This window comes from Jaculus jaculus, chromosome 19 (assembly GCF_020740685.1).
Source record: "Jaculus jaculus isolate mJacJac1 chromosome 19, mJacJac1.mat.Y.cur, whole genome shotgun sequence".
Classification (NCBI taxonomy): domain Eukaryota; kingdom Metazoa; phylum Chordata; class Mammalia; order Rodentia; family Dipodidae; genus Jaculus; species Jaculus jaculus.
In genome coordinates this window covers 58,033,128-58,049,631 of record NC_059120.1, presented here as the reverse complement: position 1 = coordinate 58,049,631, position 16,504 = coordinate 58,033,128, and the positions used below count along the sequence as shown (strand labels likewise).

Below are 16,504 nucleotides of genomic sequence, written 5' to 3'. Positions count from 1 at the left end.
CCAGCCACTGCAAACAAGCTCCAGACATATGCACCACCCTGTGCATCTGGCTAACGTGGATCCTGGGGAATCAAACCTGGTCATCAGGCTTTGCAGGCAAGCGTCTTAACCACCGAGCCCCATTCTCTCAAACTATTGTTGGCATCTTCTCCTCGGAGTTGGGGGAAAGCCACCAGTTTTGCTGTTAATCATTCTTTGTTACTTCAGCCATAAGAATCATTGGTGCCACCAGATGTGGTGCGCTTGCTTGTCACCCTGGCTCTCAGGAGACTGAGGCTTGAGACCTAGAGTTCAAGCCACCCTGACTACATTGCAAGTCCCGGGCCAGCTTGGGCTCCCCAAGAAGACTCTGTCTTTAGAAAAGAAAAGATAGAAAAGCATTAATGCTAAGTTCAGGTGTTTCCAAAGTCCCAGGAAGTAAGAAATGCGACTCCTTTTCCTAGATGACATGAGTCCAGCTGGAGTAAAGAAGTGAAGCAGCTGGAAGCTGGAGCACAGGAGGCCGAGGCGCAGGCCAGGGGCTAGAACCAAAGCAGTTTGGTTTTCTGCATAAGGCAGCTTCTTTCCTCTTAGACTCAGGACAAACAGGGAACTGTGTAGTGTGACTCAAAGTAAACCATAAGAGTGTTGGATCTTTTTAAAAAAATATTTTATTTATTTACTTATTTGAGAAACAGAGAGAGAACGAGAGAGGCCGATAGAGAGAATGGACGCGCCAGGACCTCCAGCCACTGCAAACAAACTCCAGACACATGCGCCACCCTGTGCATCTGGCTTCACGTGGGTACTTGGGAATAGAACCTGGGTCCTTTGGCTTTGCAGGCAAGAACCTTTAACTGCTGAGCCGTCTCTCCAGCCCGAGTGCTGGGACTTTATAGTGATGTAGAGATGCCCCACCCCCATCCCCACCAAAGTAACAGACTGGGGACGGCCCAGTGCCCTTTCCTCACTCACCCCTGCAGGCCCTTTGTCCGGCCTCTCATCGGCTCCCCTACTTGCCCCCCTCCACTGAGTGAGTGGGCCCCACCCTGGCTCGGTGTAGATGCTGCAGGTCCTGGGGAGGATGGGCCTTGGCTGTCTTCCCGGGGCCTTCCTGGAGGAGGCCAGTCTGTACAGGTGCTTTAGGTGAATCCCTATGGGTCGTTAACAAGACTGGTGACCTTTGCCATCACTTTTTACACACTTCCTTTTCTTTCACTATTAAGAAACAGTGAGGGGGCTGGAGAGATGGTTCAGTGGTTAAGGTGCTTGCCTGCAAAGCCAAAGGACCCAGGTTCAATTCCCCAGGACCCACATAAGCCAGATGCACAAGGTGGCGCATGAATCTGGAATTGGTTTGCAGTGTCTGGAGGCCCTGGTGTGCCCTCTCTCTTTCTCTCACTCTCTCTCTCAAATAAATAAGTAAAATTGAAAAAAATAAAGAAAGAACAGTGAGAAACTAGTATTCCTGCAACCCCAGTACTGGGGAGGCAGAGGCCAGCCTGGGCTACAGAGCAAGACCCTATCTCGGATAAAACGCGGTGACGAGAGGACTCCCCAATGGGGAGTAGGGCTCCCATCCCCCCCGGGGCTGATCTGAGCAGTAGGAGAATCACTGTGATTTAGTTTGCAGAGGAACAGACCGAGTCTGCAGAGGGACAGTTTCTCGGCCCACCGTCCACCTCTGTCCATGGGGCGGAATGTTCTGGGCTGCAGACCTCTTTGGCGAGAGCAGAGGGGCTGGCTCAGCTTGGTGCTCACACATCTAAACGCTTTCCACCAAGATTTAAATTCCAGGTTGTCATCAGCGGCCGAGAGTTTCCACCAGCCGAAGCCGGCAGCAAGAAAGTGGCCAAGCAGGACGCCGCCATGAAAGCGATGACCGTCCTGCTTCGGGAAGCCAGAGCCAAGGACAGCGGGAAGCCGGAAGACTCATCCCTGTGTCCCGCGGAGGACTCAGACAAGGTAGGTGTCTTGCCCAGAGCAAGGATGTCACCTGGACGTCGGTGTGTGTCCAGCCCAGACAGCAGATGCTTTCGGAGGCAGCCGTCCTCCTCTCACAGCCAGATCCCCTCGTCCTCTCTCAGGCTGCCTGGATTTGCAGAATGTCAATCCGGAAAGAGACTTAAGGGACCCTGGGGTCCCCTCTCCTCTCTCGGAACCTAACTCACCCCTTCCTGCCAAGCTGGCAGCCTCCAGCCGACTCCCTTCTTTTGGAAGTCCAGCACCTAACATGTTGTTGTCCAAAAGAAACTCTAGGCTGGCCGTGGTGGCTCATGCCAGCGATCCCAGCAGCCCTTGGGAAACTGAGACCTGAGAGTCACTCGTGTATTCAAGGCCAGCTTAAGTTTCTGGTCAGCCTGGACTACAGAGTGAGACCCCATATCGACAAAGAGAGAGAGAGGAGAGATAGATGAAGATTGCTCCCACCCTCCTGCTTGGTGGGCTACAGAGTGAGACCCCATATCGACAGAGAGAGAGAAAGGAGAGAGAGCTGAAGAGTGCTCCCTCCCCCTGCTTGGCGAGCTGACCACAGGGTCGCCCTCACTGTGCATCTCGTCCTGTGTTTTCCGTGCCCCTTTCTCCAGACAGCGGAGTCCCAGCCCCCCGCCTCCTCGGCAACCTCCTTGTTCTCTGGGAAGAGCCCTGTCACCACACTCCTGGAATGCATGCACAAACTGGGGAACTCCTGTGAATTCCGACTGCTCTCCAAAGAAGGCCCTGCCCATGACCCCAAGTAGGTCCCATGGATCGTGTCCCGTGGAGGGTTTCCTAAAGAGCCACAGAGATCTACCTCCCCCCTCCTCCCCCCCCCCCCCCCCCCCGCAAAGTTGAGAGATCCTTTCTCTGTTCGGTTTCTCCTGTGTCCCTTGGGGAGGGCCCCCTGCAGCCCAGTTGCTGCTGTGAAATGGAGAACCAGGGATTAGGAGCCGGACAGGACTGTGCACAAGGCAGAGTCACCACCTGGTGGTCACTGCTGGGACAGCGAGGTGGAGGACCCTGGCATGCCTTAGCAGCCCCTGCTTGAGGGTCTTTATACCTCAAGAGAAGGCTTCCTGGAAGGGTTGAGACTGTTGATCTTGCATGATGAGGACTTAAGCAGGTCAGAAGAGAATGGGAGACTTCCCAGTTTCCCCTCTCGGGACCTCTTAGCTTGGGAGGGTTTCTATGGTTTTTGTTTTTCTTTTGTTTTTTTTTGTTTTTTTTTGTTTTTTTTTGTTTTTTCAAGGTAGGGTCTCACTCTAGCCCAGGCTGACCTAGAACTCACTTCGTCATTTCAGGCTGGCCTCGAACTCAGAGATCCGACTACCTCTGTCTCCTGAGTACTGGGATTAAAGATGTGCTCCATCACACCTGGCTTACTTTTTTTTTTTTAAAACATTTTACTCATTTAAATATGAGAGAGAAAGAGACAGATAGAGAAGAGAAAGGGACAGATACTGGGAACAGACACGTCAGGTCCTCGAGCCATCACTGTACCCCCTTGTGCATCTGACTTGCATGCATCTTGGGAATTCGAACCAGGGTCCTTTGGCTTCAGAGTCAAATGCTGTGACCGCTGAGCCATTTCCTGATTCCCGCTTTTCTGCTTTTTATTGTTGTTGGTTTTTGTTTGTTAGGTTTTTTTTAAATATTTTATTTATTTATTTGAGAGCGACAGAGACAGAGAGAAAGACAGATAGAGGGGGAGAGAGAGAATGGGCGCGCCAGGGCTTCCAGCCTCTCCAAACAAACTCCAGACGTGTGCGCCCCCTTGTGCATCTGGCTAACATGGGACCTGGGGAACCGAGCCTCAAACCGGGGTCCTTAGGCTTCACAGGCAAGCACTTAACCGCTAAGCCATCTCTCCAGCCCTGTTTGTTAGTTTTTTTGAGGTAGGGTTTCACTCTAGCCCAGGCTGACCTGGAGCTCACCATTCTCTCCTACCTCTGCCTCCCAAGTGCTGGAATTAAAGGTGTACGCCACCACATCTGGCTGCTTTTCTGCTTTTTGTCTCTTGTTTTTACTCTCTCTTAAAATAAATCTTTCATAACCAAAAAAAAAAAAAAAAAAAGAAGAAGGACCAGAGAGATGGCTTAGCAGTTGAGGCACTTGCCTGCAAAGCCTAAGGACCCGTGTTTGACTCTGCAGATCCCACGTAAGCCAGACACACAAAGGTGAGGCAAATGCAAGGTCACACAAGCCCACTAGGTGGCGCAAGCATCTGGAGTTCGATTACAGTGGCTAAGGCCCTGGCATGCCAATTCTCTCTCCCCCCCCTCCCTCCCTCCCTCCCTCCCTCCCTCCCTCCCTCCCTCCCTCCCTCCCTCCCTCTCTCTCTCTCTCTCTCTCTCTCTCTCTCTCTCTCTCTCTCTCTCTCTCTGGGGGACAGGAGGTGGGTGGGAGCACTGACTATTCAAGGCCACAGTAACTGCAGCAGAAGTGATGTGTTCAAGAAGTGGCCAGTGGTGCAAGATGACAGGCAGATAAAGGCGAGGCAGGTCTCCACGTCAAGCACTGTGGTCCTCCCGTTATCTCTCAGGTTCCAGTACTGCGTTGCGGTGGGAGCCCAAACCTTCCCCCCTGTGAGTGCCCCCAGCAAGAAGGTGGCGAAGCAGATGGCTGCGGAGGAAGCCATGAAGGCCCTGCATGAGGAGGCGGCCAGCACGGCTGATGACCAGGTGAGGGAACGTCCTGCTCAAAAGCTACAGGTCAGGCAAGAGAGATGGCTTTAGCGGTTAAGGCGCTTACCTGTGAAGCCTAAGGGCCTAGGTTCGATTCCCCAGGACCCACATAAGCTACATGCACCAAGGTGGCTAATGCATCTGGAGTTTGTTTGCAGTGGCTAGAGGCTCTGGTGCGCCCATTCTCTCTCTCAAAAGTCAGGCATGGTGACTCATGCCTTTAATCCCAGCACTCGGGAGGCAGAGGTAGGAGGATTGTGAGTTCAAAGCCACCCTGAGACTACATAGTGAATTCCAGGTCAGCCAAGGTTAGAGTGACACCCTGCCTCAAAAAAAAAAAAGTTACAAGTTATCTTTAGCAGCCGGGCATGGTGGTGGCACATGCCTTTAATCCTAGCACTCGGGAGGCAGAGGTAGGAGGATTGCTGTGAGTTCAAGGCCACCCTGAGACTCCATAGTGAATTCCAGGTCAGCCTGAGCTAGAGTGAGACCCTACCTCGGGGGGGGGGGAAGACAAGCCATCTTTAGCAACTCGTGCAGATGAGAACTGTCCCCGAGGCCCTCTGAGCGCTGATGGTTGCTCTGCCTCCTTTTCCCTCAGTCTGGAGAGGGGAACACGGACCTGCCGGATAACCTGGAGTCGGGGACGCCCAGCCAGATCCGGAGGATTGGCGAGCTCGTCAGGTACCTGAACACCAACCCCGTGGGCGGCCTGCTGGAGTACGCGCGTTCCCATGGCTTCGCCGCCGAATTCAAGTTGGTCGACCAGTCCGGACCTCCTCATGAGCCCAAGTGAGTGTCTTGGCCCGGGCGTGTGTCACCCCATGAGGGTGGCCTGTAACCCGAGGAACGCAGTGACGTACACTAATGATAACTGACCGGAGGGGCGACTTGTGGAAAGAAGTCTAGCTCAGCCTCTTTTTTTTTTTTTTAAGACATTAATCACTGTCCCAGTAAGCCTGATTCTTTTATATTTCATCAGCTTAATTTTAATTTCTTAAGGAATACATATGCACATACAAGATCATTCAGACATTTTGGAAAAGTATACAAGGAAGTCATTTCTGTTCCAGGTATCAGTTTCTCTCCCCAGAGTTATACATTATTACCTCAAGTCCTTCTAGAAATTTCTATGCATAACTAACACGTTTTTCCTTTTTTAAAAACAGAAATGAGCATATACCATAGTGTGTCCTTTTGTTTTTGTTGTTGTTACTTATGTTTTTATTTTCAGAAAAGGTAAGTTGTCCAGGCTGGTCTTGAACTCACTCTAGTCCTGGCAGGCCTTGAACTTGACATCCCCCATCTCACCCTCCCAAGTAGCTGGAACTACAGGCCTGACCACCAGCTTTGGCTTACGGTTTCTTTCTTTCCTTACCAGTATGTCTCGGCGTTTTAAAACAGCATAGTCTGTTTCATACAGGCGCTTGTAACTTTTATTTTATTTCTTTATTTATCTTTACTTTTTATTGACAACCTCCAGACACATACACAGTGTATCCTGATTATAATCCCCTCCTTCCCTCCCCTATGCTGTCTCCACTGAACCCCTTCTTTCCAACTAGCCCCTCTTCTGTTTTGATGCCATCGTTTTCCTCCCTCAAAATACAGGTCTTGTATGGGTAGCAACAGCCACTGTGAGGTTGTTCCGACACCCTTTCACCCACCCTTTGGCTTGCATATTCTTTGCTGTTGTTATTGTTGTTTATTTATTAACCACTTCTATAAATATAGACAATATACCATGATCATAATCCCCTCCCACCACCTTCCCCTAGCCTCTTCCCAACCCCCTCTCCAGTGAATCCCTCCTCCTTTCCGGCTAGTCTCTCTGCCACTGTGAGGCCGTCATTTTTTCCCTCCTGTTATGCAGATCTTATGTAGGTAGCATCAGCCACTGCAAGGTCATGAATATCAAGGCCACTTGGGTGGTTAGGCTTTGTAGGCAAGTGCCTTAACTGCTGAATCATCTCTCTGTCTGTCTGTCAAATAAATCAATAAAAATAAAATATTTTTAAAAATTGATGGGCTCAGAACCATGCTGGTCTTGTGGGGTACCACTGTGGGGTCATGAACGTATCAGTCCGTTCCTGTCAGGAGGACAGCACCCTAATGTGTGCCTGCACACCCTTGTAGCCCTTACACTCTTTCCTCTCGCTCCTTGGCAATAATCACTCTTCACTTTATTTATTTATTTTTAAACTATACCTTAAATAATTGGGTCTTAATTTTCACCTTTCTAAATTATTCTTTGATTAAATATTTTCTTTATTTATTTTAGAGAGAGAGGGGCAGTCAGATAGAGAGAGAATGAGCACACCAGGGCCTCCAGCCATTGCAAACAAACTCCGGACATATGCACCACCTTGTGCAGTTGGCTTACATGGATCCTGGGGAATTGAACCTGGGTCCTGTGGCTTTGCAGGCAAGCACCTTAACCACTAAGCCATCTCTCTCGTCCCCACTTTATTTATTTATTTATTTTTGGTTTTTCAAGGTAGGGTCTCGCTGTAGCCCGGAGCTGACCAGGAATTCACTATGGAGTCTCAGGGTGGCCTCGAACTCATGGCAATCCTCCTACCTCTGCCTCCCGAGTGCTGGGATTAAAGGTGTTGGCCACCACACCCGGCTCCCACTTTATTTTTTGTGACAAGGTCTCTTACTGAACCTGGAGCTCAAGATTAGGCCAGACTAGCTGGCCAGAAAACCCCAGGAATCTGCCTGTCTCCACCTCCCTCCCCATGCTGGGAGTTCAGGTGCATACTACCACACCCAGCTTCTCCGTGGGTGCTGGGATCATCATCCAGTCCTCACATCGGGTGCCAGGCACCTTACCCACCCAGAATCTCCCTGGCTTCTCCTGGCCCTCGTGTGAGCCGCCTCCTTCACGTGAATTATGCTGGGCCCTTTCTTTGTCGTCTCTTGGTGACCCTGACTGACTTCATGATTTTTATCGTCTAAGGGACTGAAAGTGCTAATGTGTGTCTGTGAGCCCCGATCTTCTCAGGGCTGCAGATTCCTGTGCCCAGTGACTCACTTGTCACTTCTGCTCCGATAGGCACCTCGACATGACTTTTCCTAAGCAAGTTCCTCCTCGATCCCTTTTCCCCTCAAGTCTTTCCTCTCTCAGTAAACAACGCTATCATCTGGGTGGTAGGTGGTAGGTGGTGGACGCCTGCGTGGGCTGTGTGTGCGTGTAGAGGCCAGAGGAAACCTTCAGCTTCCTTAATTTCCTTGAGATGGGATCTCTTCCTGGGCCCCGAGCTGACAGCATGCTCCTACAGTTCTCCAGTCTCTGCCCACCCTCCCTTCTCACCCTCCACCCCCTCCTTTCCCCCATGCACGGACTGGGGTTACAGATGTGCGTGACCTCACCCGCTCTTCACGTGGGTTCTGGGAATCAAACCTGGCAGCCTCCAGCCCAGGAAGCACGCTGCTAAAGTCGCAAGCTCTCACCGCTGAGCCATGTCCCCAGCCCCTGATTGATTTTTTTTTTTTTTTTTTCCTAATTGTATCTGGCCAGGCACAGTGGCACACACCTTTAGCTCCAGCACTTGGGAGTCTGAAACAGGAGGACGCTGTGAGGCCAAGGTCAGCCTGTGTTGAAGTGAGACCCTGCCTCAACAGAAAACACGCAGAAACTGCATCTGTACTGAACACATCCAGATAGTCATTTCTTGTCATTATTCTCTGAACCATAACAAGCTAACAACCTCTTACACAGCAGGCAGGTGCCTTAACTGCTAAGTCATCTCTCCAGCCCCCTTGACAATTTTAAATGGATGGGGTGCCGTTGGCCCCTTTTCCAGCATTTTTCTGCTGAATTGTCTCTTACCTTGAGAGAACCATTTTGAACCTTCGCTTCAGATTTCCAGCCAAACCCCTGCTCCTTGCTCTAAACTGACGTCCTTCTTTTTCCCACTTCAGAAGCAAGAAGTACCTTATCCTCCCATAACCGAGACACTGCCTCCCTCAAGCACCTTGAATCTACTAGGAAGCAGGAAGGAAGCATGCTTCCCCATCCCAGGGCCCCTCCCCCCACACTCTTCTTCCCTCACCTCCCTTCTCATCACCTCCTCCTCCTGCTGCCTCTCTTAAGCTAGCGGCCTATCTCTCCTAGAGACCCTGATTCCTTCCCAGTTACGCTCATTTCTCCTTCCAAAAACCTGTCTGTAGTTCCTGTTGTTTCTGCGAAAATGCCTAATCATTGGCCGTATGTGGCTACCGAGCACTTTGAAACCCGCCTAGGGTGACCTTGGGACTGAATCATTACATTTAACTTTAGTGCATGTAAGTTCAGCAGCTCCACGTGGCTTCCGTAGTGGAAAGCAGGTCTCCAAAGGAAGCTAGCGCATGATCTACACGCTTAGCCCCCCACCCCAGCCCGCCCCCGCGTGCACGGGCTCCCCCTCATTGCAGACACAGAAGCGGGTGGGGCCCTGCGTGCGGGGGACCGACCCCGTCCTGAGCTGCCCGTCTTCATGCCACGTCTCCCCCCCCCCCCAAGGTTCGTGTACCAGGCGAAGGTCGGGGGCCGCTGGTTTCCCGCCGTGTGCGCGCACAGCAAGAAGCAGGGCAAGCAGGAGGCGGCGGACGCGGCCCTGCGCGTCCTCATTGGGGAGAGCGAGAAGGCGGAGCGCGTGGGTCTCGCAGAGGTAACCCCAGTGACCGGGGCCACGCTCCGAAGAACTATGCTCCTCCTCTCCAGGGCCCCAGACGCACAGCCAAAGACAGTTAAGACGCCTGCTTTTCCTGCTACTTGTGTTTTTTTTTTTTTTTATTATTTTGGCGGGAGGCTCTGCTCGCTCCTCTCCGGGTCGGTTGCTGTCTCTCTCACGTAGTCATCCCGCTGCGTGGAGCCCGCGGCCGGGATGCTAGACAGGAGACAGGGAAAGAGATGGCTTCTAGGTCAAGCAGAACCGATTCCCCCTGCCCGCTGCGACCTACGGTGCATCCAGGCAGGGCCGTGGCGTGCTGACACGCCCCCGTCCCCACAGCTCCCTCTAACCGGCAGCACATTCCACGACCAGATAGCTATGCTGAGCCACCGGTGTTTCAACACCCTCACCAACAGCTTCCAGCCCTCCCTGCTTGGCCGCAAGATCCTGGCTGCCATCATCATGAAGAAAAACTCGGATGACATGGGTGTCGTCGTCAGCTTGGGGACAGGTGAGTGAGTGCACCTGGAAGCCGGCATGCGGACAAGTCCAAAGAGGTTCCACGGGCTCAGCACGCTGGCGTGATGCTCAAAAATGTTCTGGAGTTTCGAGCAGCTCAAAGAAATTTTTTGTACTTTCCTCATGTCTTATTTATTTGAGAGGTAAAGAGGCAGATAGAGAGAGAATGGGCACACCAGGCCTCCAGCCACTGCAGATGAACTCCAGATGCGTGTGGCACCTGTGCATCTGGCCTACATGGGTCCTGGGGAATTGAACAGGCACTTAACTGCTAAACTATCACTCCAGCCCCTCAATTTTATTTATTTATTTACTTACTTACTTAAGAGAGAGGCAGAGGCCGAGAGAGAGCGAGGAAGAATGGGCACAGCAGGGCCTCTAGCTATTACAAACGAACTCCAGATGCATGCGCCCCCTTGTGCATTTGGTTTTTGTGGGTCCTGGGGAATTGAACTGGGATCCTTTGGCTTTGCAGGCAAACGCTTTTTAAACAATAAGCCATCTATCCAGCCCCCAAATTTTTAGAAATACACTTTTTTATTTATTATTTGCAAGGAGACAGAGAAAGAGTGAGTGTGTGTGTGGGTGCATCATGGCCTCCTGCCACTGCAAATAGACTTCAGATGCATACACCACTTTGTGATTTGATCTTAGGTGGGTACTGGGAATTAAACCTGGGCTGCTGAGCCATCTCTCCAGCCCAGCAGTAGCTCAGATTTATTTTATTTTATTTTATTTATTTAGGGGAATGAGAGAGAAAGAGGCGGGGGGAGGGGATGGAGGATGGGCGTACCAGGGCCTCTAGCCAGTTTAAATGAACTCCAGAGTCGTGCACTACCTTGTACATCTGTATTACATGGGTCCTGGGGAATTGAACCTGGTTCTTTAGGCTTTGCAGGCAAGCACTTTAACCACTAAGCCATCTCTCCAGCCCTGGGTTTTTGAGTTAACTGCTCAACAGTAAACTCTATATAAATATCCCAAAACCCCAAGAACATTTACATCTGAAACTCTGGCCTTCAGCCTTTCAGGAAAGACATATTCAGCCTGCATGTCATTTTAGCTATACTTAGCTCAGATTTGGGATGAGATTTTTATTTCATTTGGTTGTGTTTCTTTTGTTTGTTTGGTGGTTGGTTGGTTTTTGAGGTAGGGTTTCACTCTGGCCCAGGCTGACCTGGAATTCACTACGTAGTCTCAGGGTGGCCTCGAACTCAGGGTGATCCTCCTACCTCTGCCTCCCGACTGCTGGAATTAAAGGTGTGTGCCACCTTGCCCAGCTGCTTCTTGTTTTTTCGAAACAGAACATAGGAGCCAAGAATCTGATAACTTGAAGACATGTCTGTCTTAAGCCTTAGGCCTTAAGAACTAACAGTCTTGAGCTGGGGAGATGGCCTAATGGTTAAAGTGCTTGCTTTAAAAACCTGCCAGCCTGGAGCCCATTCCCCAGTGCTCATGTAAAGGCAGATGTAAAAAGTGGTGAGTGTGTCTTGAGTTCACATGCAGCAACAAGAGGCCCTGGCGTGCTCATACAAACTCTCACTCACACACTCTCACTCTTCTCTCTCCCTCCTTGCAAATAAATAAACTAAGTAGTAATTTAAAAAAAAAAAAAAAAAGAGCTAAGAGTTTTCACCGCCTCACCATTGTTTCCCATGATTTCTCCACTGTCATTTGGTCGCTTCCCCAGGGAATCGCTGCGTGAAGGGAGATTCCCTCAGCCTGAAGGGCGAAACCGTCAATGACTGCCACGCAGAAATCATCTCCCGGAGAGGCTTCATAAGGTGGGTGAGGACGGTGTGGCCACCCCTGCCCTCTGCCCTGGCCCGTCTGCACACCTCCGTGACACCAGACCAGCGTATTTCTGACACAGCCAGGCCACCCTTCACCTTCATCCCATGTGTGGAGCCTGCCACTTGGAAGTAGTCTCTTCCATGATCGGGCCACATCCCACTTCTCAACCTGTTTCTGGAATTTTCCTGCTAACAGTGCTTCATGCCCAAGTTTCACAACATCCAGTGACTTCTGGATCCTCCGGGGCCTTGGAAATGACCTGTAAATGGCCACAGCACTCTCTCCTCTAGTGCGCCTATTTACTTATTTGAGAGCGACATACAGAGAAAGAGGCAGAGAGAATGGGCGCGCCAGGGCCTCCAGCCACTGCAAACAAACTCCAGATGCATGTGCTTCCTTGTGCATCTTGCTTACGTGGGTCCTGGGGAATCGAGCCTCGAACCAGAGTCCTTAGGCTTCACAGGCAAGCACTTAACTGCTGAGCCATCTCTCCAGCCCCCTTTTCTTTAATTTATAAAGGAAAAGAGTGAGAGAAGCAGCAGCTCCTGGGGCCTTGAATCAGTCTATTATGCCCCGAAATCCCTGTGACTGGCCCCCCAAGGGCCACCTTTAGTAGAAGACACTGACCAGCTCCCATGGAGAACCTCCCAGCGCCTCCTCCGTTAAGGCTCGGCCTTGCACGGGCTTCGATCAAGGCCTGGAGCCTGCCTTCCTGAGCCAGCCTTTCTCTGGGCAGGTTTCTGTACAGCGAGTTAATGAAGTACAACCCACACACTGCCAAGAACAGCATCTTCGAGCCGGCCAGGGGCGGCGAGAAGCTCCAAATCAAAAAGAGCGTGTCGTTTCATCTCTACATCAGGTCTGTACCCTCCCCTTGCACCAGCCAGGCCCGCCAGGCTCCGGGCACAGTTACATCCCCGGGGAGGTGGGGGGGAGGCGCGGGAAGGCCGTGTCCCCCCCGCTGGCCCCAGGGAGCGTCTCTGGCTTTGCCCATGTCACGTTTCAAGCTTTAACAGACCGCCCTGTCCGGCAGCACGGCACCGTGTGGGGACGGCGCCCTCTTTGACAAGTCCTGCAGTGACCGCGCCGTGGAAAGCACAGACTCCCGCCACTACCCCGTCTTTGAGAATCCCAAGCAAGGCAAGCTCCGCACCAAGGTGGAGAACGGTGAGTGACAGGACAGGCGACCTCCCTTCTGTCCGCGAACCGCCCTGCAAGACTGGCGAAGGGCTGGTGGGGGCCTGTGAGCCACAGGGCAGGGTTGGCCTGAGAGGGAAGGTCGGGGTGGGGAGGTCCAGAGGCAGGTCGGGTTCTGTGTGGAATTTGTCAGCCTGGGAGGGCGGGGCTGTCTCCCGCATACAGGAGATGAAGTCCCCATCTGGAACTCAGGGGAGAGAGCTTGGCAAGAAATAAAAATATGAGGGCTGGAGAGGTGGCCTAATGGTTAAGGCACTTGTCTGCGAAGCCTAAGGACCCAGGTTCAATTCCCCAGGACCCACATAAACCAGATGTACAAGGTCGCACATGCATCCGGAGTTCATTTGCAGTTAACTAGTAGGTCTAAACTAAAATAGAAATGAAAATATAAGAATCATGGGCTAGAGAGATGGCTTAGTGATTAATGTGTTTGCCTGCAAAGCCAGAAAACCCAGCTTCAATTCCCTAGGACCCACATAGGCCAGATGCACAAGGGGGCGCATGTGTCTGGAGTTCATTTGCAGTGACTAGAGGCCCTGGTATGCCCATTCTGTCTCTCCCTCTTTCCTGTCTCTCTCTCTCTCTCTCAAATAAGTAAATAAAAATAAAGATTGTTAAAAATTAAAAAGTATGAGAGCCATCATGTGGATGTCCATGATCATGGGAACAGATGAGGAGGGCTGCAGAAATGCAGTTGAAAGGTGCGACGCTGAGAGCCTGCTCTCTGCTCCACGGTCAGCCGCTGCGGCTGCCCTCATCCGCCAGCGTCTTCTCTTCTGCCCTCTCACTGGTTCCTCGCTGTCTCCTCATGTCACTCCTGTCCCTTCACAGTCATCCTATGATCTCGAACACAAATCCAGGTCATGTCACTCCCCTCCCTGCCAAACCCCCGAAAATATAAACACAGTCACCATATGACCTGGGCTCCACTCCTAGGAGTTTACCCAAGAGAAAAACAAAGACATAACATGTCCCCACAAATGTGGGCACAGGCAGCATTAGGCACAGCAGCCAGACAAAGTGGAAATACCCCAGTTGTCCATCTCCCAGTGAATGGATAAATACAGTGTGATGTGTCCATACAATGGAATATTATCTTCCAGAAAAAGGAATGAAATCATGCTGATACAGGTCATACCATGGACCTTGGAAACATGCTCACTGAAGAAAGCCAATCACAAAAGAACGTATGTCACAGGACTTCGTTCATATGAAGGGGCCAGACTAGACAAAACCGCAGAGACGGGATGTGAACACACGCCGGCCTGGAGGAGTGGGTGGCGCCCGAGGGGATGGGGAGGGGCTCTGTAAGATGGTTCAGGGCTCTGAAACAGACCGTGGAGATGGAGGCACAGTAGGAAAATGCTGGAAATCAGGACTGTATCTTTAAGTGGGTGTGACCTGGCCTATGAACTGTATCTCAGCAAGGCTGGGTTTTAAAAATTTTTTTAAATACAAATAATAGTTTAAATGTATTGCATTTGTGTATATTAACTCATTTAATCTAATAATACAGTGGAACATACACAGTTTTTCTCGTTTTACAAATGAGAACACAGAGCACAGAGACATGTCGTTCACCCAGTGTGACTTAGGGTAACGAAGGGAGGCTGGGACGCGAGGCACTCATGAGGGCACACTGCCAACAATGCCAGCTGAGTTCTGAGTGATTTCTTAGGACTTTTTTTAATATTATATTTATTTATTTACTTGAGAGAGAGAGAAGGAGGCAGAAAGAGAGAGAGAGAATGGGTGCGCCAGGGCCTCCAGCCACTATAAACGAACTCCAGATGCATGCGCCCCCTTGTGCACCTGGCTTACATGGGTCCTGGGGAATCAAACTGGGATCCTTTGGCTTTGCAGGCAAACGCCTTAACCGCTAAGCCATCTCTCCAGCCTTTTTTAACTTGTTTTATTGGCAACTTCCATAATTATAAACAATAAACCATGATAATTCTCTCCCTTCCCCCACTTTCCCCTTTAGAAATCCATTCTCCATCATCTCCCCTCCCCCTCTCAATTAGTCTCTCTTTTACTTTGATGTCATCATCTTTTCCACCTATTATGAGGCTCCTGTGTAGGTAGTGCCAGGCATTACAAGGTCATAGAGATCCAGGCCATTTTGTGTCTGGAAGACTGTGTTTGTTGATTTGTTTTGGTGTGGTTTTTGGTTTTTCAAGGAAGTGTGGTTTCACTCTAGCCCAGACTGACCTGGAATTCACTATGTAGTCCCAGGCTGGCCTCAAACTCAAGGTGATCCTCCTACCTCTGCCTCCTGAGTGCTGGGATTAAAGGCGTGCGCCACCACGCCCAGCACACCTTGTGTTTTGTGTTTTTTTTTAATTTTTATTTATTTATTTGAGAGTGACAGACAGAGAGAGAAAGGCAGAGAGAGAGAGAGAGAGAGAGAGAGAGAGAATGGGCACGCCAGGGCCTCCAGCCACTGCAAATGAACTCCAGATGCGTGCGCCCCCTTGTGCATCTGGCTAACATGGGTCCTGGGGAAGGGAGCCTCGAACCGGGATCCGTAGGCTTCACAGGCAAGCGCTTAACCACTAAGCCATCCCTCCAGCCCACACCTTGTGTTTTGATCACTGTTGTTTCTCAATACCAAACAACTCCTGGCACTCAGTAGGTGCTGTGGAAAATGAGTAGCCAACAGCTCAGGAGCACACAGATCGTGCTAGCTTGTAGTTAGGTCCCATGACCTCTGTGGGCCTGACCCGAGCCTCTCATCGCAGGAGAAGGGACAATTCCTGTGGAGTCTAGTGACATTGTGCCCACGTGGGATGGCATCCGGCTCGGGGAGAGGCTCCGTACCATGTCCTGTAGTGACAAAATCCTGCGTTGGAACGTGCTGGGCCTGCAAGGGGCACTCTTGAGCCACTTCCTGCACCCCGTGTACCTGAAATCTGTCACACTAGGTAAGGGACCTGCGCTGGTAGTAGCCCGTCGGACCCTCGGACCTTACTCCAGCAAAGTGCACACCTTGCTCTCATAGGCTGACATGATGTCTCCTCCCCCAAAGCGAGCTCCACTCCGCCCTCAAGGGTTAGGGTCCATCATGACAAGAAGGTGGGTTTGGGTGGAAAATCACAGAAAGATGAGCCAGGCCGGCTCTCGCCAAGATACGTTAAAACCACGCTGTGGTACTAACCTGTTCTCCTCAGCCTTTGGCCTTACCTAGAACCTCCTGGTTTTGGGCCTAAATACTTGATGATGCCTGTATATCTTAGGTGGCCACAGTCAGAAGGTGGGTCCTATCAAAGGAACTGGTTTCTGTCCCGACTTTTTTTTTTTTTTTTGGTGGGGGGAAGATTTTTGAAGTGGGGTCTCCCTCTAGCCCAAGCTGACCTGGAATTACTTTGTATCCCAGGCTGGCCTCGAGCTCACGTCAGTCCTCCTACCTCTGCCTCCCAAGTGCTGGAATTGAAATCATGCGTCACCACACTACCTATACCTCCTAAAAAGCATCTGGTGCGAACCCGTGTTTATAATAAAGCACATCACACCTCTTTCTTTTTTTTTTTTTGTGCCCAGGTTACCTCTTCAGCCAAGGGCATCTTACCCGAGCCATTTGTTGTCGTGTGACGAGAGACGGGACGGCCTTTGAAGACGGACTACGGTATCCCTTTGTTGTCAACCACCCCAAGGTGCTGTGACCCACTCTGCTTGCCCATGACATCTGTCTCC

At 51.1% G+C, this 16,504-nt stretch overlaps 1 protein-coding gene across 7 annotated transcripts in view; it reads left to right on the top strand.

Annotated features, from left to right (window-relative positions):
• Adar (adenosine deaminase RNA specific) overlaps nt 1–16,504 on the top strand; it is a 45,198-nt gene that overhangs the window by 25,437 nt on the left and 3,257 nt on the right. For 4 of the 7 annotated variants that reach the window (XM_045138214.1, XM_045138215.1, XM_004667224.2 and 1 more), the window contains 11 exons: nt 1,764–1,944; nt 2,568–2,716; nt 4,502–4,640; nt 5,245–5,435; nt 9,151–9,376; nt 9,641–9,812; nt 11,511–11,604; nt 12,351–12,473; nt 12,648–12,781; nt 15,553–15,735; nt 16,352–16,464. In XM_045138214.1, coding sequence (XP_044994149.1) covers nt 1,764–1,944; nt 2,568–2,716; nt 4,502–4,640; nt 5,245–5,435; nt 9,151–9,376; nt 9,641–9,812; nt 11,511–11,604; nt 12,351–12,473; nt 12,648–12,781; nt 15,553–15,735; nt 16,352–16,464 — 1,705 coding nt within the window. The remainder of the gene's footprint in view (nt 1–1,763; nt 1,945–2,567; nt 2,717–4,501; nt 4,641–5,244; nt 5,436–9,150; nt 9,377–9,640; nt 9,813–11,510; nt 11,605–12,350; nt 12,474–12,647; nt 12,782–15,552; nt 15,736–16,351; nt 16,465–16,504) is intronic. The other 3 variants (XM_045138218.1, XM_045138217.1, XM_004667225.2) reach the window with 2 other exon arrangements.